This window comes from Oculina patagonica, chromosome 9 (assembly GCF_052425735.1).
Source record: "Oculina patagonica isolate OP01 chromosome 9, crgOcupat, whole genome shotgun sequence".
NCBI classification, from domain to species: Eukaryota; Metazoa; Cnidaria; class Anthozoa; order Scleractinia; family Oculinidae; genus Oculina; species Oculina patagonica.
This window is the reverse complement of record NC_135766.1, coordinates 19,281,059-19,304,219: the sequence shown is the minus strand read 5'-3', so window position 1 is coordinate 19,304,219 and position 23,161 is coordinate 19,281,059. Positions and strand designations below refer to the sequence as shown.

At 39.2% G+C, this 23,161-nt stretch overlaps 2 protein-coding genes across 2 annotated transcripts; one reads left to right on the top strand and one right to left on the bottom strand.

Annotated features, from left to right (window-relative positions):
• Positions 1-27: 27 nt before the first annotated feature.
• Positions 28-10,393, top strand: LOC144666367 (RCC1-like G exchanging factor-like protein). The gene is made up of 13 exons (XM_078527791.1): positions 28-142; positions 987-1,165; positions 1,345-1,463; positions 2,134-2,260; positions 3,015-3,131; positions 3,434-3,543; positions 4,175-4,259; positions 4,744-4,854; positions 5,409-5,479; positions 6,064-6,154; positions 7,615-7,770; positions 9,509-9,594; positions 10,082-10,393. Exons 2-13 carry the CDS (start codon positions 1,078-1,080, stop codon positions 10,154-10,156), a joined length of 1,236 nt encoding a protein of 411 aa, XP_078383917.1. The 5' UTR covers positions 28-142; positions 987-1,077; the 3' UTR covers positions 10,157-10,393.
• A 76-nt stretch (positions 10,394-10,469) lies between these two features.
• Positions 10,470-22,264, bottom strand: LOC144666316 (uncharacterized). The gene is given in 13 exon segments (XM_078527713.1): positions 10,470-10,816; positions 11,211-11,304; positions 11,446-11,577; positions 11,926-12,691; positions 12,693-13,291; positions 13,806-14,036; positions 14,592-15,527; positions 15,829-15,874; positions 16,393-16,468; positions 16,723-16,873; positions 17,331-17,385; positions 18,298-19,574; positions 20,509-22,264. Coding segments are annotated over 13 exon segments (6,192 nt in total). The 5' UTR covers positions 22,250-22,264; the 3' UTR covers positions 10,470-10,728.
• Positions 22,265-23,161: the final 897 nt, after the last annotated feature.

The following is a 23,161-nucleotide window of genomic DNA, read 5'->3' as shown; positions in this document are numbered from 1 at the left end:
TTTGGGCAGTGTGGCGAGGAACGCCTGACAGAAATCGTTTCAGCGAGCGTTTGTCGGAGTTTTAATCAATTTTGCGATAATTTTGTTCTATTAAAGCATGCTCCTCTTTAAGTAAGATCAGAATGGTAAGCTTAACTACAAGGTAAGTAGCAGTAGTAGGTAACAGTACTGACATTGACGGCTAACGTGTGTGCATCAATTGAATATTACGCAATTTCGATCTCAATCGCATCTGCACGTGTGTTTGTTCATCTGACAGCTGATTGACGATTTAAAATTGCAAAAGCCAACCGATAAATTTCTGTTGCTCAGTCGTATCTTCACTGAGTTTTAAAAAGGCTGTTCTGTGGATATTATGGCTTGCGATCAGCCTATACTTTTTCACGGCAAAATCCGCCAGGTTGAATTTTAATTCTATTCTGATTTTTAACAGAGATTCATGTAGTGTCTGTGGTTGACTGTTAATTGTGTGCGAAAAACACTGAGAGCTGTTAACAATAACAACAGCAAACAATTTTTGGGAATGTCAAATATTAAAAAAGACTGGTGCATTAAGTAGTGCATATTTATATCACGTTTGCTTGTGGATGTAGGTTATGAATTCACAAAATTTCTGCTTATGGCATACATGTATATTTACATGTGTATAGCTGATAATTAACAATTATTCCAAGTGAGCGTGTGTTGGACATGAGATGGTAGATATTTTTACGTGCCTTGTTGACTATAACTATCTCATATCCAACAAGCGCAAGTTGAATAATTGTTTTATTAAAAACACCCACTGGGGCAAAAAATTGCAATATTTCGAGCACCCCAGCTGTTCAAGTGCACCAACCATATTTGTGGTCCATTGATATATGAGCTTATATCCCATTGCTGTTAACCAATCAAAACTCAGGAATTGTAATATACCATTGCTAGTTTTTAATAATATTTATTATAAGCTTACATTCTGTCTTTGAAGGCTTACTTTCTCCTTTCAGTGAAAGAGTATAAATGGAATAATATTGTTACAGACTGTGTTTATTGATGATGAGATTATTTACACCCTGGATAAAGAGATTTTGACATCCAATGAGCTTTGCGTGTCGTCAACTGATCAGCAGATCACCGAAATGGCTGAAACATTCTGTAGTGGTGTTCAGTGAACTAAGAAATAAAGGTTAGTCCACATACATGTAGTGTGTTGGTTTCTGTAAAATAATGGGGTGGAATGATGGCCTTATGCTAGACTTGGGATAGAGCAGTCAGGGTATTAAGTTCTGGCCAGGGTTGTGCTATTCTTTTGACAAACACCCCAACTCCATGTGTTAATTATAGTATCTTTTATTTCTTATTCAGGTTCTTTGTCCCAGTTTTCCTCTGTAGCCTATGTCTGGGGAGCTGGGGATGGTGGACAGCTAGGGACTGGTACCCAGGAATGTAGTCTTGTACCAATCAAACTTCCTGTTCCTGGTGAAGTAAGTACACATTTAATTAAAAATACATACAAGTTGTACAGTTAGTAATTTTTCAGTTCATGTTTTATACCTGAGTGTCATCCTCCTCTGCCTGTTTTTCTTTTTTTATTATTAGTTAAAATGTCATTGAATAAATACTCTTTGCTATACGTGATGATTGTATTTTTTCAGAACATTTTTTAACTTTGCAATCCCCAGCCTTTTTTTTTAAATCTTCAGCGATCTGACAGTAAGACTACAAATTTCTAAATATTGATTGCCGGTACTAACAGCTACCAGATCCTGGGCATGTCAATCACAGTATGCCATGGATTGTACATGAAAACATACAGTCTGTTTATTCTCTGACTCAGTCAATTCAGAAATGTTGTAAACAAAACTGTGGGAAGTTGTGAATATTTTAAGTACTGTCCCAGTATTAATATTAATGTATCACCTACAAGTTTATATTTACACATACTGTATCAGTGACATGATGCTTTTTTGCAAAAATATACAATCTCCTGTAGTTTCCAATCAACAGTTAACTGAATGGAGATCTGCCTTAACTTCATGTGACATATTGTTAAATAAAATTAGTTTCTCTCCAATCAATATAAATTTTAAAATATTTATTTAATAGATAATTAATTAATCACAATCTTGTACTGTGGTACCTGTAATAACACAGGTTTCCCACATAGGCTGTGGGTATGGTTTCACCATAGCAGCTGAGGCAAACAGTTGCAGCCTATGGACGACTGGTTTGAATTCATTTTCACAGCTAGGAAGAAAGCTGCAATGTAGCAATAGGCAAGGTAATACAGAAGCGTACATAACAGATAAGTCATCAGTCAAAATAACCACCAGTCAATCAACTTTAGTAACGATTGCAGTCAGCAAGTAACAGCAAGCAACTATTTACATGTACTCTTGGGTTTGATACATGACTGTATGAGAGATTGGTTAATTTTTTAAAATTATAATATTAATTTTATTTATAATTAAGTGTTAGGCCTACAGTAACTTCTGGATAGTTTTCAAATGATGCTTTGCTGTACATGATGCCTTCATTTTTAGTGGCCCCAAAACTTTGTGTCTAGATACCATACACATGCACGGTACTGCACTGCACTGCTCCATACCCGCCTACTTTACCATGATACTGAGTAACACTTTGAACAGTCTTTGTTTAAAATGTTTTGTTCCCTTTGGTGGTGAAGCCATTAGATTAAAAACTTGTCTAACTACAGTCAAATCTCTATTAAGCAGCCACCCATTAAGTGACCAGCCCCTATTAATTGGCCAGTTTTCAAAGTCCCAGTAGAAAACTAATGGTGTAAATGATCCTTATCACGAGAATACCTCAATTTATAATTCACTTTAATTTCATTATTCCAACAAGATTTTTTCTATTGTATCTGCCCCTATTTAGGAGCTAGCTAGAGGGTGACAACCTGACAAAAAACAAGTTTATTGTCATCTTCATATGGTTCCATGACTCTTAAGTCTCTATGCTATTTTGCATTTAAATAACTTGGCTTTTGTTGGTTCTTTCATCTTCTTTACAAGACAACGAATCAGGTCCAGCCATTGTTGACCCCCACTTGATAACAACTCTGTCAGGAAAAGTTCAGCAGATTTCCTGTGGAAGATCACACTCTGCAATATTGATGGAGGATGGCGAAGGTACAGATTTTTAATCATATTTTTAACTGCACTGAATCAGAGAAAGACAATTTATTATTAATAATAATTACATATATGGAAGTTTTATTTTGGACAATTGATTTTGAATACATCGACAAAAATTCCTCAATTGGCACAAATCTTAAAGACAACCCCCAGGACAAAAATTTGAGAGCACAACCATGGGTGAAGCAAACTTACAGATGTACCAATAGTGTCATAAGATAAAAAATGTTTGATGTTGTGTTATGTTGGCCTTATAAATCTCAGCAGATTTGTTACATATCCATTAATTTTTGCAGTTTTGACTTGTGGGGGAAACTTTTATGGACAGTGTGGTGTTGGAAACATGACTGCAAGATCCATCAAACAATTTACAAAGATACAAAGTTTTGCAGGCAAGACCAAACAGGTGTGCTTGTCATTTTATAACCTTTAACAAATAAATCAGGATTCTGTACTTTGTACAGTTAGAGCGGTTTTCACTTGAGTGTCGAAAGTAAATTGCGTTTGCTTTGGTTTTGCATTACTACGCGCCACTTTCTCAGCCAATCAGAATTAAAACCAAAACCAATTGTGACTCGCTCGCGCACGTTTTTCTGCGCTTCGTGCCAGCTACATGTATTTGCTTCGAGTTTTGATTGGTTCACTGGATTGTCTGTGTCCTTTGTTTTGTGATTGGCCAGAGTAATTACTTTGGTTTTGGTTTTACGACACTCAATTGAAAACTGCTCTATATGGCACCCATAAGGCTCAGTGAGTTGCAGCTAAATACTGATTTCTTGAACCTCCAAGACGGGTTTGAGAAATCGGAAGTTTGAGAAATTGCGGGTGGAACTATCTAAGGGAAATAATTTTTGGTTCAACTTATCAAGAAATCCAGGATTGAGAAATTGGATTGCACTGTAAGCAGGCCAATTTCTGTTGCATGAGGTGACTAGCACAGCAGTACACATATGAATTTTTACCTCAATGCTAGGTTTTCCAACTGTTTTCTAAGTTACAAGTAGTACTAAACAGCAGTCCTACATTATTATCTACAGATAGCATGTGGTTTAGACCACACCCTTCTGTTGTCTAATGAAGGCAAAGTGGTGTCCTGTGGCTGGGGTGCTGATGGACAGACTGGTAAGCCTGTGTACATAGCCTGGGGGTGACCAAGTAACTTGTGCCCAGGTTCCACTTCTAACTTATACAAAAGGTTCTGTGAAATTTGGGAAATGCCACAGTCAAATGCTTCAAATAATACAGTTAGCAGACAAAGAAAATATTTATTCAATAAGACTTTTTAAAGATTCTAACCAGATTTTAGCTTATAGTTTATAACTTTTCAAAATCATTAACACTGCTTCAAAACAAAATGAGTGTGATCAATGAAAGCCATTACAAAATTAGTTTTTCCAAAGGCATTGATTAATTTGTCAAGCAAGTAAGGAATTGATCATGATTGATTGATTGATTGATTGATTGATTGATTTTATTGACTGTAATACATAATTATATTGTATTGAAAAGTTTCTGGATTAAAATACTAAATAAATGTTCATCAGGTTGTTGTGCTGATGTCATGGATATGTTAGAAAAGTTTAACTTTCCTTTCTTGCTTGCTTAGGTTTAGGTCATTTCAAAGATGAGGCAACTTTTACACTGCTTCAAGGAGGAGTGAAGGATGTTAGAATAAAACAAGTTGCTACTTCAGCAGATTGCTGTTTAGCTTTGTCAGGTACATGTAATGAAAATACTGTCTATTACTCCCTTCTTTACCTTACATACGTTGTATTTAATGAGTAATGACCAGTCACAGAAAGGCACTGAAGGACCTCATTCTCTAAACTTCTTGGTCAATTGTAAAACCAAAATCTCCACAGAGTGATAATTAGGCTTTTATGAAAACCTTATATTAGAGAATTTAAAGCTGATCTTACAAAACAAATTAGATTTTATATTTTATATTCGATATTTGATTTTTGACCCTGACATTATCAATATTTGATATATTTGGTATACGATATTTGACATTTGATGTTTGATATTTGGTATTTGATGTTTGAGTCACCCATGCTACCATTCTCACAATTGCATGGATGTATGGACCTTTTCGCATCTTTTATGCCTTCTGGACATTAGCATAAGAAAGTAGACTGATATTATTTTCCCTGGGGATTTGCGTGTAGTTTCCGGCAAATGCAATTTAACAATGGATGAAAAACCTGCCTGCTTTCCTGACATCAATATTATCGTTACAGTATTATTGTATTTGTATCGTTTCATACTTAGACGAAGGAGAAGTATTTTCTTGGGGAAACAACGAATATGGTCAGCTGGCTATTGATAGTGAAGAAGAACAAGTACGTATCTGAACAGTAAAATAGAATAACAGAACTATGAAAGAAAACTGGTCGAAATAGAAAATTTAAAATGTCTACCAATTAAAGAACTACTGTTACAAATATAACAAGAAGGAAGAATTCTCTGATCAGTACTCGTCGAATGTGTAGGATGTATTCTACCTAACATAGAATGTTCAAATACACATTCTTACGTTTGGAGCGTACCGAGTGTTGTTGTTTTTGCATTTTCGGAAAAAAGGCGGAGGTGATTGACATCCAGCAAAACTCGACTTTTCGTATTTACTATTTTGCTCTGTACTTAACGTGATTGATCGCTGCCGAACTTAAAAGTAAGTGTAAGAACTAGTTAAAAAAAGTATACGTCTGCACTCTGCTGTCTGCAGGGTCTGCGTTTTGGCATGATCGCCTCGTTATGGCGGGCAAAGGATTGGTCTCTAGTTCACAAGTTTGAAACTCTTTTCTTAGTTAAAAAGCTAGTGCTGACAATCTTTGTGGTTCCAATGATGTCCATATAAATGGAGTTCAGCTGTTCTTACAAAGAAAGCTCCCTCATTGAAATTCTTTTTTTTTTTTTCACCTAGTTTGCAGTCCCCACAAGAGCTTCATTACTTAATAACCTTCCTAAGATCGCACAAGTGGCGGCTGGTGGTTCGTTCTGTGTTGTTCTCACTGGTGGGTAAATTGTGTTAAACGTGACATTGTTGTTCTTGGCGTGCTGCGTGACACCTCAAAGGTGGCAGCCATTCCGCAGGCTGTCTGACGTGACAACTTCTTAATTATAATAGTACACTGTAGGTGCTAAACGGGGCTAAAATTTGGTACAGTCACGAGAGGTGGTTACCTAGGGGCACTACATGCGGGAACACTGAACTTGCCCCACGATAAATTGTTAGTCCCATGGCAACATTGTTTTCCCTAGGGGGGGGAACGAAACATTTAGGGATGCAGAAGAGATTTGACCAATCTTATACCTGCCAACTTTTTCTAGCTCAAAGGCTTTAGATTTTTATTCTGAGAGTGCCAGGATTTTCGAAGACAATACGACCACGTCCGAAGTTTTCTGAAGACGTTCCAACAACATATCCCGATCCCAGTGCGTGGACGTGTTTTGCTAAACACAACCTCGTTCCCAATGCTTTTCTTGTCAAAACTCTGAGATTTTGGGGAAAGTATCGTCATTTACTTAATTTTACACGGAGTTTTCGTTTCTTACATTGGTTTGAGTTCACATACTTTTGGAAAGTGTTCCATTTATGGCTGTAATAACTCATATTTTTGGAAAAGACAAACCTCGAGGGCTGTTAAACAAGGCGTTAGAAATTGGTTCGTAAGCGTGAGATCGAAGTTTTTAACTTGCAGGCGTAAGAGTCATGCCTAAGGCGTGAGAGTTGGCAGGTATACAACCTCTTTCCCAGAACCCACGGACTTTAAGTAAAGAGTGGGCTCTGGTGAAGAGATTGACGCCATTCACGTCCCATGAGCCTCTTGTCTCTCTTAAAAGGTGGATCTAGGGACATGATTTTATTTTAATAAATGAAATTTACAAATCTAGGTAATCAAATCAACCGTTTTCTTTCCTATAACAGGGGGATTTTCAAATGGTCAATTTGATTGGTTAGATTTTCGCGGGACTTAACTTTCTTTTTAATTTAATTTTAATCGCGAAATCTACCCGCGAAAAAAAGTTCTCGCGAAAAATAACGACGCAATATTTTATACCCTACCATATAATTCATTATGATTAATCAACATTGCCGTCAGTTTACTACATAATTATCTTGGTACAGTCGTCAAACTAGCTCTACTTTGTTACAAAGGAACATGTCAAACTGTTTTAAGTATCGTTTTGTTATATGATTTTGTTCAGTGTCATTGGAAACTATTACTGGGGAAAATTAAAACCAGTTGTGCCAATTTTGAGACTTGCTTTGTTAATGCAGACCAGTATTTTCATTTAACAATTTTCTCGAAGTTAAGTTACTTTCAACGTATTTTTTTGGCCAAATCGCGAAATTTAAGTCCGGCAAAATATATCCTTTCCATTTTCGCGAAATTAAGTTCTCGCGAAAATAAGTATAACAAGAAGGTACATGTTATTGGTTTGGTTTGTTTTTTTCGTTTCATGACTGCAGTCACTGGAGAACTTTACAGTTGGGGTTATGGTGTTCTTGGGCATGGTCGAGACGTTTCCTTTTCAAAGACACCAAGAAATATCCAAGAGTTTTCTCGCATCGATGAAGCTGTCACCTGTGTGACTTGCGGCCCAGACAACACTGCTGTGGTTACAGGTTTGTACCTTAAGGTTACTACTTTTAGCGGCTATACTAATTTTACTATTTTTAATGAACATACGGCTAAGATGGAAATAAATATTCAGTAAAAGAACAAACCCAGTTGAAATTGAACGAACATTTGCATTGCCAGAGAGAACAAAGTTACCGGCATCTATTTTGAAAAGAATTTTTCAAGTCGACTATGCTTATTTTGCTTCCCTTTGGGATGGGAGGGGAGATACTTAAGTTTTACGTGTATTACAGTGTAAATATGACCGAGACAAATTTAAGTGAGCACTTAATTTAGCAATTTTAGCCCAACTCGCTAAAATCGCTAAAATTAGTAACCGCTTAAAATAGTAACCTTAACCTTTGTATACGACATTGAATGGTTGAAAGCTGACCCAAGGTATACTTTAAAAAAACTCATTTGTTAGGCATTACATAATTACCTTCACAACCGAAGGAATCCTTAATTAAAAGGACCAGTTCGCATACTATATATAAGGTAGAAAACCACCAAACAGGCGGTGAGAAACCACACAGGAACAAAGATTGGGATGAAATTTCGAACAATGAGCTAGACATTCTGAAAGTCTGTTAGTAATGCAGAAACAACAAAAGGGGTGTTAAAGGGACTATGTCACGGCTAAGTTAATTTTATGTTATTAAATTTTGCCAAACACCCGCTATGAAACTAAATGTTTGCAAAGAAATTAATTTTATGATTCTAAATGACAAAACCATAGCTTCACTGCAGCCAAATGTGTTTCCCGGCGTTATAATTTAAAGTTACAAGCAAACAAGATTAACTTTGAAAACTGTTCCGCCGGATCACTTTTCAAAAACCCATATCGCAATCCGTTTCAATCTTCGTCACTTTTGGCCATCCGTACCTTGTTTTGCATTTGGTGTGTTATTTAAATATTCCTTCACTGTTTTAAGATGTTATTTTATTTATTTAAACGAATTTGGTGGTCATTTCCTATGCCTAAGTTTGGCTAAAATCCGTGACACGGTCCCTTTAAAAGGCCATCTTTGGCTCATGCAACCGGGCTTTCTCGTATGATACGGCATGCACTTCATTTTATCTGCACATGCATACTTTTGAGTGAAGCGAAGTTTGCATGGAGAATTGAATGAGTTGTTTAAAAATTTATTTATAAACGACGGCATGCTGATGTGCAGTTAAATGCGCATGTGTATACCGTTTTTATGACGGAGGTAAGCGGATCCTGTAGTGCCAGTGCGAAAACTCGATTCAGTAACTCAAAGTCATGCATTTATATAGTTATATAATGCCTGATAACGTAAGTAATCGCAAGTTAAACTTGAGTACAGACTTGCGTTGGCTGGCCAAACGAACTTGCCATTCATTGCTTGAAGTAAACAGCAAAACTTGCGTTGACTTGCGTTCGGTGGCCAAACGGTGAATACTTGCGCCGACTTGCGTAAAATATGATCCCGATCAAAGTGAATGCAAGTCATCGCAAGTCAACGCAAGTGCTGTCGCAAGTAACTTTCGTCTTTTTACGTCTCCGTTTGGCCAGGCCTTAAAGCGTAAAGCGAGTACAGTATTATAGATCGATGCATGGCTTACTTGAACCTACATCCGATATGTACACAGTAAAATATACGACCAAATCAATCAACTATAGTGATCACCAACAAGAATGTTGGTTTAACTATGCGAATAGGCCTGTTTGGTGTCGTTTTTATGAGCTTTTTAAAAACATCTCGCCTCTGCTCACAGATTCAGGTGCACTGTATACCTGGGGGAGGGGGTCCTTTGGAAAACTCGGCCTTGGCTCAAAAGATGATCAGTGGATTCCAAAGAAGGTAGGTTTAAACGAACGACTAGAATGAGTGAATAACTTTATTTAAGTGCCTGAGTAGGTATTTCCTTTCAGCTAAATTCTTCCTTTTAGTCGGGAAGAGAGTGCTTTTTGTTTGGCAACTGTTTGTTTAAGCACTCAAGGAAAGTCGAGATCTTGTTTTCAGTCAAACTCGTGCTAGTACTCACGGTACTCCGTAAACAGGCACGTCAGCATGTCTCAGTGATGAAACGTCGTGTTGCTTAGCAACGTCCTGCACGAAAACCGCGGACTCGACGAATACAAGTAGTACTTGTTTATAATTGGTGGGGAGGGGAAGGTGATAGATTTTCACGTTGCTTTTACTGTATTTCAATAAAGAAAACGGTGGCAGAAATCGAACCTAAGGTTTACGCCGAGGGCGGCTTTTTTGTTTGTTTGTTTGCTTGTTTAATTTTATTATTATTATTTTTTTAAAAAAAAAAACCTTTAACTTGTTCTTGAATTTCCAGGTTGAACTGCCCGGTGAAGTCGTAGAACTGAGCTGTGGCGTGGATCACATGGCAGCGGTTGTAAAGTGCAGTTGACATTTTTAGCAGAGTTCGTGACAAAGTTTGTCACGCAACACAAGCGAGAAGAAAACCAGACGGAGCGTGCCTTTCCAAGCAGAGATGACAAGTCCTAAGCTCAAAATACGAAATTCTCTTTTAATGTTGGACGGGAGAATTTTGTGTTACATCAAGCACTTGTTCACAGGTTTACTGTTTTATTATTATCATCAGTTGTCCGCTTGACAGGGGATTTTTAGAAATTGTAAAAGGAACGAGTATTTGTTGCGATTAAAAAGTTCACCTAGTTTGATGCTTTGCCTATAATTGTGCTTTAAGATTGCAGTGTTCCTGATAAAAGTGAGAAAATTTTTTTGTCTCGGACACAAATTTTGTGTCCGCAGCAAATGTTGCGCGCACGGGAAAACAGGGATGTGTCCGCAACATTGTGTCCTCGTTTGCCACCACCTTAAAACCAAGCGGACATTTTCTGCCAGAGCCGTGGGAACACTTCCATCCGACCGATTTGGCTGTTTTTTTTCAAACAGTTTTGCTTCTTAGCGACTAGGTCAGAAATGAGCTAACTATCCTGTCGCATTGCTATGAGTCTTTTATCTTCCATAAGAGGTTGATTCGTGTTTGCTTGTATCATCTGTTATGCTTCTGAGTGGCGCAGAACTAGGTCCTTGTTGAAGAGAACTGAAAACAATCAAGTAATCATTTGTCAATCATTTTCTTGGTAAACAAAATTTACGTCCCCCTGTTACCAACTACATGCTTGTGTGCAAGAGAAGAAAATATGAAAGCCGCTGACTAAGTAAGCTACAGACGTGTGCAATTAGAGGAAATAAGCATTCCGCAGAGTGAAACACGACAGGCTCGTATGCAAGTAAAGAACTGCATACCGCTGATGACTATAAAAAAGTACAGAGAACTGCACGTAGAAGTTAAACTAAAAAATCCAACCTCACTTAGTATGTCTCAATTTTAGTTTGAAAATGGAGTACTTCGCAAATTTGAGACATTTGGCGGAAACAGTATTCGTGAGAACTGCGCGCGCAACACGTTTGAGTGCAAATGAAGGAAATATTACCGCTGATTAATTGTGGATGTCTGTGTGTTCATAGTGCCTTGGTCCCCTACCATACAATTGTGACCTGTCACATAAGTCTGATGGAAGTGATACTCTGAAACAAGATTATCAAAATGGTGAGGGATGACATTACTTGCTCTCATTAGAGCACCACTTATTGCTTATTATAACCCACCCATTAAGTTTTGCGCGCAGCTCATTGCACGCAAATGAACGAGAAACTACATGTTATTACCTATTTTCCCACACTGTATTTGGGTGTGTGTCTGTATCCGTTGCGAGACGAAAGGCTCCATAGGAGAATGGCCACCATCAGAAGTCAATAATGAAAGAGCTGCTTCTTCAGGCTTTATAGAGCCTCTCAGACCTTGAAAGAGTAAACGCACGATAACCAAGTGAAGCATACAAGCAAGGACAATATAAAAACATCAACTATTAGTAAGACTGTTTTGGAGTTTTAAAACGACTTTTTCGCTAAATAGGACTTATGCTCGATAACGTCATTTGCACCAAGCCTCGTCTACGCAAATTATTCATTCAACTCTTCCATCTTCGTGAAAATATTTTATGTAAATATCGCTAATTTGGAGTTCGTTCATGATAAATTCACAAGTTTGCACTTCGAAAGTGGGCCTTAGTGGTGAAACTAGCAGCTCTGACGGTAAGATGCATAAGGACTATTGCAACAAGCTCAACTACAAAAAAAGGAGCTTACCCTCAAATCGTACTTCTGGTGTGCAAGCGCTTTCTGCGGAGGAATTAGCATGAGGCACAAAGTCCTCACTCTCAAGGAGAACTGCCTCAGATTCCCACTTGTAAGCCAGACGAAGATATACAACTGTTCCTGGCTTAACGGAAAAGGTACGCATCGTGAGGGGACACTGGGTGACCTGTGACCCTTTCCAGTCCTCCATGTCTCGCAGTTCTCTTTTGAGGTGGTCTAGCAACATTGAGAGTTTTTCCTTTTGTGTTGAACAGAGGACAACCTGAATTTTTTGTGAATCTTTAACTTCCACCTTTGTCACGGTGACATTATGAGCGACGTCAGGAATCTTACCAGCCATGCAACTGTCAAAAGCTGCTTCCACAAATGCAGGAAGCATGATCACGGACTGGAATGCTCCTATTCTGCAGGGTAACCCTTTGACATAAACACATGCAACTGCATGGAGCAGTAGTTCTTCTTTCCCTTCTTTCCGCAGGAAGAGTAACTCAGAAAATGTGTCATTATGACTGTCATACTTTACACCTTCGCTTTTGCATCTCACTGAATTTTTGGTTGAGTCGGTCAATTCAAATCTCACCAATTTGGCTGGATCAAACTTGGCAAAACGTATTAGGCTGGACGAAACGTCGAAAACATCGCGCATGAAGACTTCGTCGACTTCTACAATATCTGACATGATGTCTCGTATGCGACACGCAAACAATTCCAACCTCTTGTGCAACCGAACATCCTGCGGACATCCCTGGAAGAAGTGGCTTTAGAAAGTCCAGCATGGGCAAAACACCTAGACTACTGCCCCACTTGTGAATCAGATTAGTGGAGTGTTGGCTGTCACAGTTCTTCACACATAACTCCTCGAGAATCTTGCACACCTCACATACCAGTTGTCGGATTTTGTTGTTTCGTTCGGCTTCTCGAACGTTAGACACTAGTTGTTCCAAGGTTTCGTTGTGCAGCCCTTTCAAACCATTTTGCACATCTGGCACGATCTCATCGCGGAAAATTGCTTTTATGTCTTGAATGAGGTGGGGAACAATACCTAGGAAATTCTTGACGATCGATTCTGTAGACGAGGAACACATCTGTTGATATTTTGAGGCAGTTTCCTGAGATATTCTCTGATGAACCTCTAGATAATTTACATGGTCTTCTGATGAGGCTGCCCTTTCCACGTCCTCAACAGAATTCTTCAACTCGATGCAACAATCTCCTAACACCGATTTGCAAAGTGTTTTAATTTTACCAGTGAAATACTGCATCAACTCAGCATTCTCGATTTTCAAGTTCGAGATCTTGACTGCAAGTTCCCGCAAATTTCTGATGTGCATCTGGCCTCTTTGCTTCACTTTGTAGTCTAGAAACAGTAAAAATATAATGGGCGATTTCAATCAGTAGTTTGGGAATTTATATCTATCTTAATTTTCCTTGGGGGGGGGGGGGGGGGTGAGTCGTGTACTGAGAGGTTCCTTTTAGGGGATTTATAACAGTTTTATACATCGATTTTTTTATGTTTGCTAAGTGGTGTCGTTTGGATTTTAAAAAAAAAGGTATTTGAAACTGCCTTATGCGCCTACTGGCGTGAAGAGAAAAGAGAAAAGAGGTAATTTGTATGATGATGAGTTTGATGATGATGATGATGATGATGATGATGATGATGATAAGGATGATGACGATGAAAGGTATTTGAAACTTGGGGTTTGAGTGGAAGGGGGATGTCAGTTCTTTTCTTAATTTACCGCGGTTTCCCCCTATCGTATTTCCTTTTAAGCATAGCCTGAGTAAGCAAGCAGATGTCTGTTACGCTTGATTCTTGCGTGATCAGGCTATTAAAAGCACTAAAGAAGTTCCCAGTAAAAGAGGCAACTTACCTTCTCCTTTTAAGTCCTCAAGCGCCTTCCTTAGATCATCAAGATCTCGGGTCTCACCAGTGTCCTTTATCCAGGGTTGCAGCAATAGCTCCAGTTGTTCATCCTCATTCCTCCACGACTTCATGACTTGATTGGTTGTCTCTTCGGGCGTCCCAAGTTTTTGTGCGATGGGTTGAAGGTTGAAAATGGCACCCTCTACCCCAAGTAGGCGCTTGACATAACCCCGTAGATCTGTAAAAAGATGTAGATAAGTCAATTGATATCACGTTTTTACAACCTGTCTTCTTTTTATCGTACTTCGCCTTTCACTGAAACACGAACCAGGGCAAGCAGTTGAATTGTTCACTTCAACATGTCCAAACGGTCACACCTGTCGGTTGTGATTGGTAGATCTAGATACATTTTGTTTGTTCCTGTTTGACCCCAGTGATGATTGACCGCAGCCAAAAACGTAATCGTCAGTTTTGGTTTCGAACTTTAGAGTAAGGCTATGTTTATACGGGACCAGTTCCAAACGGTTCCAAAAGGATTCGGTTGGAAAATATGCCTTCTGTGTAAAAGGGACCGTTTTGGAACCGGTCCGGTACGGATCAACGCGAATCCAAAACTGTTTCTGCTGTTTAGCAGGTCTCGTTTTTATCCGTACCGGACCGGTACCAGAAACAACCAATTTAGGATCCAGGTTTACAGGGAACCATTTCACCATACACTTCTTGTTATTATAACCATCAATAAGTAAAAGAAAGAAACGTTATGACATGATTCGTATTTTTATCTTGTACTTACCTTGCTCGCAGAACTGGTATTCGCTTGTGTGTCCGTGCTGCCCTTGTACACCGATCCTTCCACAAAGGATTCTAACATCTTTAATCGCTTCCAGTGGAAGTCGGATTGCATGTCCGGTGCTCCACCAAACCTGGGATTCTACCGTGACATCACTGCTCTGTTGATTGTTAGCCAGTTTGTAGTCCTCCCCAAGACGAACAGAAACCTGAAGACTTTCACTGTTGTAGATACGCTTGTCTGTCGGCCCGTCAGCGGAACGCAGAATTTTGAATCCGTCGTTTCTCAGTTGCACCAATGCCGAGGCATCGTCTTCTTTGTAATATGGTTCATGGAAGATGTCTTGACTCATGAACAGGAGTGCAAGTTCATGATCAGATGAGTTCTCTTTAAACAAAACTGACATTGTATAACTGAATGGCGACAAGTTCAGGCGCGAAACAATCTCTTTGCTACGAATCCGAGTCAATGTCCACAAGTTCGCAATGAATGAGAATCGTTCAATTTCGATGCTTACTTCTTTCTTTGCCACATTGATGATGGACTTTTGACTAACGTCCTGCCAGGAGATCTTTCCGTCTCTTGCTTCTGTTCCATGCAAAACAAGAACGTCCTGGCACCTGACATCCCCTTCCTTAATCTTAATCTTGGTTGTTAATTTGACAGGTTTCTTAAACAAGTGGCCATTTGGTTGAAGGTTAACGATTGGTGCAGCAAACCTGACGTCATTTTCCAATCCTCTTTGCACTACCAGACCATAATACTTTACAGGGTCCTCTGTTGTAATCTTTATGGACACGGGATTGTCAACAGCGCCAGGGGGACACATGAGCTGGACACCCTCCACTGTTACCACACCACCTGCACTGGTAATTGTGGCAGTTCCAGATTTGGTTGTCTTCCATAGTTTGCTTTCCTTTACGTTTTTTGACATGACACCTTTGGGTGCAGAAAGAGATACAAATGGTATATAATGTTTGAGAAAAACAACATGTCTCGAACGTTTTACCAAAATAGGCAACAAGTGTTATTTAGCTTTTTAGTGGCAGCGTTACTTTGACTGATAAGACTAGGTGTTCCTTGTCTATCTTTCCTTACAATTCAGAAGTAAACTCAGAAGTAACTATTCAGTTAAGAAATCTCAGCCACTTGTAAACAAAACGGGATAGGTTCTAAGCACAATGGACCGCATTGTCACACACTAAGGTTAAGCATAACATAATCTCGATTCTGTTATCACCTTCCTCCTTCTTTTGTGCGTAATGCTCATGTTTTTCTGGCCCTTCCTATAAACCAGAGGAAGAACCTTATGTTACTAATTGACCATATTTTCTGTTAGTTAACAGTTACTATCGATTCGTATGTAAAGCAAATTGGTCAACTGCATAAGGTACACGTATACGCTTGCGAGTTTCCGGATTTCAAACACCTATGCTACTTATAGTTGAATCTCTCTTCAACAACAGGGGGCAGAACTTGCAATTGCTTGTCGTTATAGAAAGACGTCTAGCTCTGTTAGGAAGGTAACTGAAGGTAACAACCATTTAACATGTATAAATGTGCCCGTGGTTTCCGTTGTAGAAAGGAACTCGTTACAGAAAGATCTGTAAGTGGTGGTTGGACTGTTTGCAGTTTATCACCTTTTAAGAATTGAATCAGAAGTTTTAAATAAGGTGTCTTTTTAAATGTCAAACGATTTTTAATGTACCTATAACAAAATTGTTCGGGTTTTTTTTATTTTTCTTTCCCAAAGGTGAACAGCTACACTGCCTTTCTTGTTTCACGTTAAGAAAAAGTTGCTAACCTGTTTTAGAGGAAATTGGATACCAGGATTACCTTCATCCGGGTCGCGCAAGGCTCCATCTTGGCTTACACCACGCCTATGACAAGAAAGATATACATGATATACAGTAAAATATAACAGAACAGTTTAAATTCTATTCGATCAGTCCTGCGTTAGGTGGGTAGGTAAATCATATTAGCCTATACAATGATCACACTGATAAGCCTTATCTATAGAGGTGACCATTTCAGGGGATAAAAACAACCTGGGGCACTTAAAAAAAGTGGCTATACATAAGATTCAACCGTGTGTAATTTTTAGTTATTTCTTCAATGAGGTACCGGTACATACTTGTTCGTCGATGTTTCCTCTGATGCGCCTGTCTTGGTTTCTCCCAGAACTTGAAATCGTTCTTTTGACTCGGGTGTGTGGACAATTCTGCCACTTTTTCCACCACCACTGTCACCAACCGCTGCTCTGGCACTTGGTATGACGTTAGACCCTTTAAGACGTAAAGAATTGATTATAAATATTTAGCGAAGTGCTCCGTTGGGTGCCGCAGAAAACTTGCTGGCAAAAGCAAACACGCTAAAAAAGTGAATAAATCAAATACATCGAAATTGCAGTTCACTATTATATAAAATAATATTTATCAAGGAGCACGGGCATGCATGAGCATAAGAACGAAGAAAGCTCGTGTGGGAACCGGCACCAGATAAGCACCAGCACAAGAGTTGCTCTTTGACGTGGCACCTCATGATCATGCAATGTCCATCAGAATTTCTGAACTAGCTCTGTGGCTACGTGTTACGTAGGTCGTCTCGTGCTTGTGCTGATTGCAAGTATGAACATCGTTGCGGTTGCACTTGTGCTATCACAAAAGTGTGAAGCAGGTCCTTCTAGCTTGACGCATTTATCAAAGTGAGGTTATCACACATGGTGCACAAAATGTAATTTACCTGAGAGACGCTCGACCTGAATCGACTGCTGAAAACATGATCCTCTCTTGGTTTCCTAAAATATTGGAAAAAATTTAACTCACTTATTACTATAGCTTGGTAAATGTAAAACCCTAGCAAAGACAGCAGTGGAAATTCCTCCATCATGATGGTTCAAATTACAAGCAATATGTATGATTCTGTTGGGTATCGCAAATGCTTCTGAAAATGAAAAATAATTTTTATGAGAAATATCTTAGCTAAATCTGACTGCACGTGCTGTGACACCGATAGACACTGATATGAGTAGGGTTGAGCGATTATTCAGTTACATTAGGGATTTCCACTGCTGTCTTCCGCTGCTACGGCTATACCTTTACGAAGCTATAATAAAATAAGTTGGCAATGTGCTGTAACCAATCAAACTAGTAATAATAATAATAATAATCATTTCTAGTACGAATTATACTTCTTTTTCAGCAGTCAGGCCAAGACAAAATCGCAAGTGCTTTGGTTGTCTTCCACGCGCTTTTTCCTACTATGGTTCCACCGTACTTCAGTATATAAACAGGGCCGTGACTATAGCAAGAGGCAAGACGAGGCACTTGCCTCGTCTAGATTTTAAGCATTTTTTTTTAAAAAAAAAAAAGCGCTTAGGTGGGAAAATAATGAACCTGATTGCTTTTTCTGAAGAAATATCTCGAATTGAAAAATGCTAAAAAACAGTGTCCCCGTGCTTCTACATATCAAACTAATGTTCTTTCCAGACCCCGCTAACGTTTGCCTCGTCTACGTCAAAAGTCTGGCTATGGCCCTGATATAAACTAAAAATTAATATATTTTATATTTCTTCTCTTTCTTTATAATATAAATTAATTTTCTATTTAAGATGTGTTTCGTTCTGATCTCAACACACTTATAACACTGTTCCATTTAATTTTACTCAACATTGTCAAGTTCTTGATGCATAACAATCAGCATTTCTTACCTCGTACAGCCTCTTATATTTCTCTCTCTTTCTTTCATCACCCTGGCTCCTAGCTAGGTTTTGCAGCGTATGGAGGATGTCTATCTTGTCTTGAGTTGTCATCTCTTTATTCTCTTCCCATTGCTGTTCAAAAAATTGAAGTTGCTCGCCTTGATATTTCTTGAGTAGTTCCTTCTCACGAAGCGCCTTACATAGATGTAAGATGTTCTGCAAAATCTCTTCCCTCTGGTGGGGCGGGAGTTGTTGCAGGTCTGGAGAATTCCAAGCCATTTCATAAAACTGCAAAGCTTCCTTCTCATACTTCTTAATCATTTTCCTGTCTCCAAATTCACTAAGCAGTGTGATGATTTCGTCGATGATGCTTTTGTTTGCAAAGGAGAATTCTTTTTCGTCCATCCACAAATGTTGATAAAACTCCAAAGCCTCTTTCTGGAACTCTTTCTTCCTGTCGCCTCTTAGCATGAACGTGTAGCTCTGTACAATCCTGTCTCTTACTGCACTGTGGTTTCCATGCTCTAAGGATTTCTCAATTCTCCACGCCTCGGCCAAAAACTCTTCAGCTTCATCAAGTTCCCCCATACTCCTACAGATCTGTCCCACTTGAAATGCACTCCTGGCCGTGTCGGGATGGTCTCCCAAGATGTCTTTTCTTATCTCGTAGGCATCCATTGCTGGCTTGTAAGCTCTCTTAAATTCCCCTTTCCAAGCGTAGGCATTGGCGATGTTTCTGTGAAACAGTGCTAAGCGTAAAATTCCAGAAAGTTTCAGTTCCTTAGAGAGCTCAAGGGCCTCTTGGTAGCATTTGATGGCCTTGTCATATTGTTTTTGTCCCTCGTAAGCAGTGCCAATCTGTCCCTTGTAAAATGGCAAATCAAGATGATTCTTCGAGCCTGAGAGCTCTTTCCTCATTTCATAAGCTCTTGTGTAAAACTTTAAGGCCTCTCCATGATTTCCAAGCTTATTGTAGCAATTTCCAATTGCATTTAAGCATTTTGTTGTGCTTGTGTGGCTCTCCAGGAGGTCTTCCATTATTTCTAAAGACAGAAACAAACTTTTAAGCGCTCTTGGTACACTTCCTTTCCTGTAGAATATTTCACCTTCAGCATACAGGTATGTACTCCGAGCAAGTCTATACAGCTCGCTTTCTTTCAAATTCGTGTAAACCATCTTCAGTGAATCCTCTGCCAATTTCAAGACTTCCATTGCTTTATCCCATCCTTGGAGTTCAAGAACTTGCAACGCCTCGAAGCATCTCATTTCGGCACGGAATAGAGACCCTAAAATAAAAAAGGATAACTTATGCCACTTTGCCATGGTGTGTTTTATTATAAACCAATTAAAATACTAGTTTCGTTCAGCCACAATTAGTGGGAGGTGTATAAAAAATATATCCTAGGCAGTTGTAAACTACTAACGCTCTTTATTTTAGTCTTTAGGCAAGGCTTTGCTTCTTTTTAAAACATTTTGTGAACGGGAGGTAAGGAAAGGGGGGAGTGGGGGCACGCGAACCTACAGATTTCTTTTTGTCGGTGTCTGGCATTTTAAAATACTTTTTTGAACCGAAATTATTTCAGACGGGACAAATAATTAAGTCGGGTTTTATTGCACTCAGTATGAACTTGTGGAAGGTGCGATGGACAAGTGGGTTAATTGCCTTTGAATCCTTCGGATTCTGAATTTGAGCATGGCCTGCAGGATCCTTGTGCTCCTTATGCCAATATGGCTTCAGTGTTCGTTCACATTGGCCCTGAAACGCCTCGTTGGGGGAGTGGCCAATTAAAATATTTATTTATTTATTCATTTATTTATTTTTATTTTCACTGTGCTCTTGGTGCACGGACAATTTAATCTCACAGTGCGTTTCTTCACTGAAATAGGAGCGCGATCAAATAAGCGACAACCTGCAATGAAGAAACCAATCCCTTATCGGTGATGCAATTTCTACCCAGTCTCAAGTTTAAACATTTATGCCTTTGTGCGTTCAATGTTAATCGAAGCAGAGTTCGTTTTTATGCTTGTTGTCTCCGTTTTACGCCTCGAATCCCAAATGTCAGGCATATGGCATTTTTTTATTGTTTCTTTTTTCGTTTTTTTATTTTGTTGTTGTACGCCGCTATTTTCATTCTTAGTTTAACTTATGTGCATTATTCTGTCAAAGAAACCTAATGCTGGTGCGTTTTCTACAGACAAATGAAGCGTAATTACCCTTACCTTCCTTTCCGTCTTCCTCTGTCGCTTCTGCCCACGATTTGTAAATCCTTCTTATTTGCCGGCTGTCTTCGAGCATGGCTTGTATCAGATGACATACCATGATATCTTTGTGAAATTCTTTTGAGACATGCAGGTAATCCGACTTAAAGGAAATGTCCAAAGCAAGCTCAAGGTTAGCCTTGTCATGGTCAAAGTACTCAAAAGCACTAACATAGTCTATGTCTAGCATTGCAGCGATGTCCTTCATCTTCGTCATGTAAAGCTTACAGAATCTATCTTTGGCTTTTGTGTAGGCTTGTTTAAAAACAGGGCTATTTCCAACACTTCTCAGATAGCTTCTCATCAAGGGATGCATATCGTAAAGGAGCTCTTTCGCCTCAGAATCAGCAGTTAAAATCTTGCTACTCCTCAAGCCCTCTAGAAGGATGACTGCTTCAGATGGTTCTGCAGCAAGAACAGAAGCAGCAACTTCTTCCGAGAATGGACGGCAAAATAGTGACATTGCCACTGCGGAGTTTCTAAGGTTGTTGCTTGGAAGTAAAAAGAACATCTTTCTCAAGCAGGATAATTGCCCTTCATCAAGCATTTCACTAAGACTGTCCCATGCTTCTCTTTCATGGGTTTCATGATCTTCTGATGAAACTTCCTCTTCTTTTGATTTCAATGTCACTAGCTCTTCTTCAACCATTTCAAGGACCTTTTCAGCAGTGGCTACTCTTTGTCTAAGAATGGCTGCTATACCATTTAGAAAAAGTGGCTTTCCTTTACACAGTTCCACCAGTTTCTTCATGTGATTAGCTCCCATGCTGGGAAGCCCACCTGTTTGTTGAAGAATCTCTTCAGAAAATCCTTCATCCAAAGCCTTGAGCTCATAGCAGTTGTGTTCATCAGGTTTAAGCCCGAAGAAACGTGTTCTCGATATCAGCAGTACCTTCAACCTTGTGTCTACTTCATTGCCCTTCATATTCTTGTCCTTGTCGTTGCCCTTGTCATCGTCAACCAGTCTTAGAAGAAAGCTGATCAACTTGGCGTTCAGGCTCCTGGCAAGATCATCATCTCCACCAGAGAACTGGTCTACATTATCGAGCAGTAATAAGACGTCACCTCGACTTTCCTCCTTCAACTTTTCTAGCTGTTCAATGACTGGATTTTCGTCATATTTTATAATTGTTCTTTGGGTGTCTAGTGCCAGCATAATGTGAAAGTAAACGTCTTTCATCTCCGTTACCCCCCTTAAGTCGACAGAAACTGACTTTCCTGACCACTTCAGGCAAATTTCTTTTCCTAGTGTTGTCTTTCCTAGGCCACCAGATCCATACAAATTCACGATGGGCTGCTTCCCGGCTAGCTTAGTCAAAACCGCGTGCAAGTCAGTGTCTCTACCTTTAATTATTTCCTGCCTTGGCGTAACCTCCAATTGACGGCCTAGTTTGTAGCTTTCAATTCTTTGCTTTATATCTTTCTTCTTTGATGACTTGCACGCAACAAACCTCTCCAGCAGAGTAAGATTCTGGTCAGACAGAAGTCCTTGATTAGCAAACAGTTGAAGGCATGAATACAAATCTTGATCTTGCTGATTTTCAAAATTTCCCTTAAAGGTGCTCTTTATCGACGCTACTACATTGGTGAGTTCTTCACCGCTTAATTCTTTGGCGACATCTTTCAATAGCTCGTCCAAATGAGGAGAAATGTTTTCTTGAGACGCCGAGACTGTTTCGCCAAGCGCTTCAGGCGACGCCATCTTTGGTTTCAATGTCGTGACATGTGGCTTCACAAAGCATTAAATTTATGCGGAAGTATAATTGAATACATAGACAATTTTGTAAATAATTTAAGGTGGACATCATATATTCCAGATGCTAAGTTTGAAATAAGAAATATGTAAACACATTTTACAACTGACTGTATCGACATAAGTCACAAGCATCTTCGAAGGATTGAAAACAATCTTTGGTAATGCTCCATGGCCATTTTAAAGTCCGTTAATTTTAATGCATTATTTATCTTAAGTCGATTCGCAGAAAGCGTTAATCACACTGAGCTGAATTCTTAGAATTATGAATATGAAACAAGCCACTTTAGGCTACAAGAGTAAAGGTCAACTTTGGATTACACACACACACGCTGTCAGTCAATTCAGGAATCTAAGTTAACGTTCCCGTTTTATCGAATTTCCTGACTGAGTTATCATTGGCCTCAGCTACTTTAATTAATTTACTCCAAGTGTCCCTGGGCATTTTATTATCACTAATCAGCAAAGCTTGAACTTAAGCTGGACGCTACAGTTGGGCTGTTTACCAAAACCGGCAAAAAGCGGTCACACAGATATGACTCGGGATGTAGGAGTTTCTCATAATCGGGGAATGGCGCGTGCTCGAATGACCTCGAAGAGCGGTACTATTACCATTTCAAAAAGACGTGTTAATAATAAGTAAAAAGTAAAGTCTGTTTTGATTAAATCTTAGGGATCGGATAGCCACATTGCTTATCGTTACCGACGCTCTTCCCCAGTCATAATAAACTAGTTCTCTCCTTGCCCGGTACGATGCAATTCTAATACATCGCGGATTACCTCCGGATGCGATCCCTTTCATATCGGAGTCCCCTTTCCATCCCTTTCCCTCCCAGTCCCCAGGGACTTCTTGTCATAATC

Coding starts and splice junctions, on each gene's coding strand:
- LOC144666367 (XM_078527791.1), top strand. CDS start 1,078: ATGAGCTTTGCGTGTCGTCAACTGATCAGCAGATCACCGAAATGGCTG. Junction 4,855..5,408: donor TTGCTGTTTAGCTTTGTCAG/GTACATGTAATG, acceptor TTTCATACTTAG/ACGAAGGAGAAGTATTTTCT. Junction 7,771..9,508: donor CAACACTGCTGTGGTTACAG/GTTTGTACCTTA, acceptor CTCTGCTCACAG/ATTCAGGTGCACTGTATACC.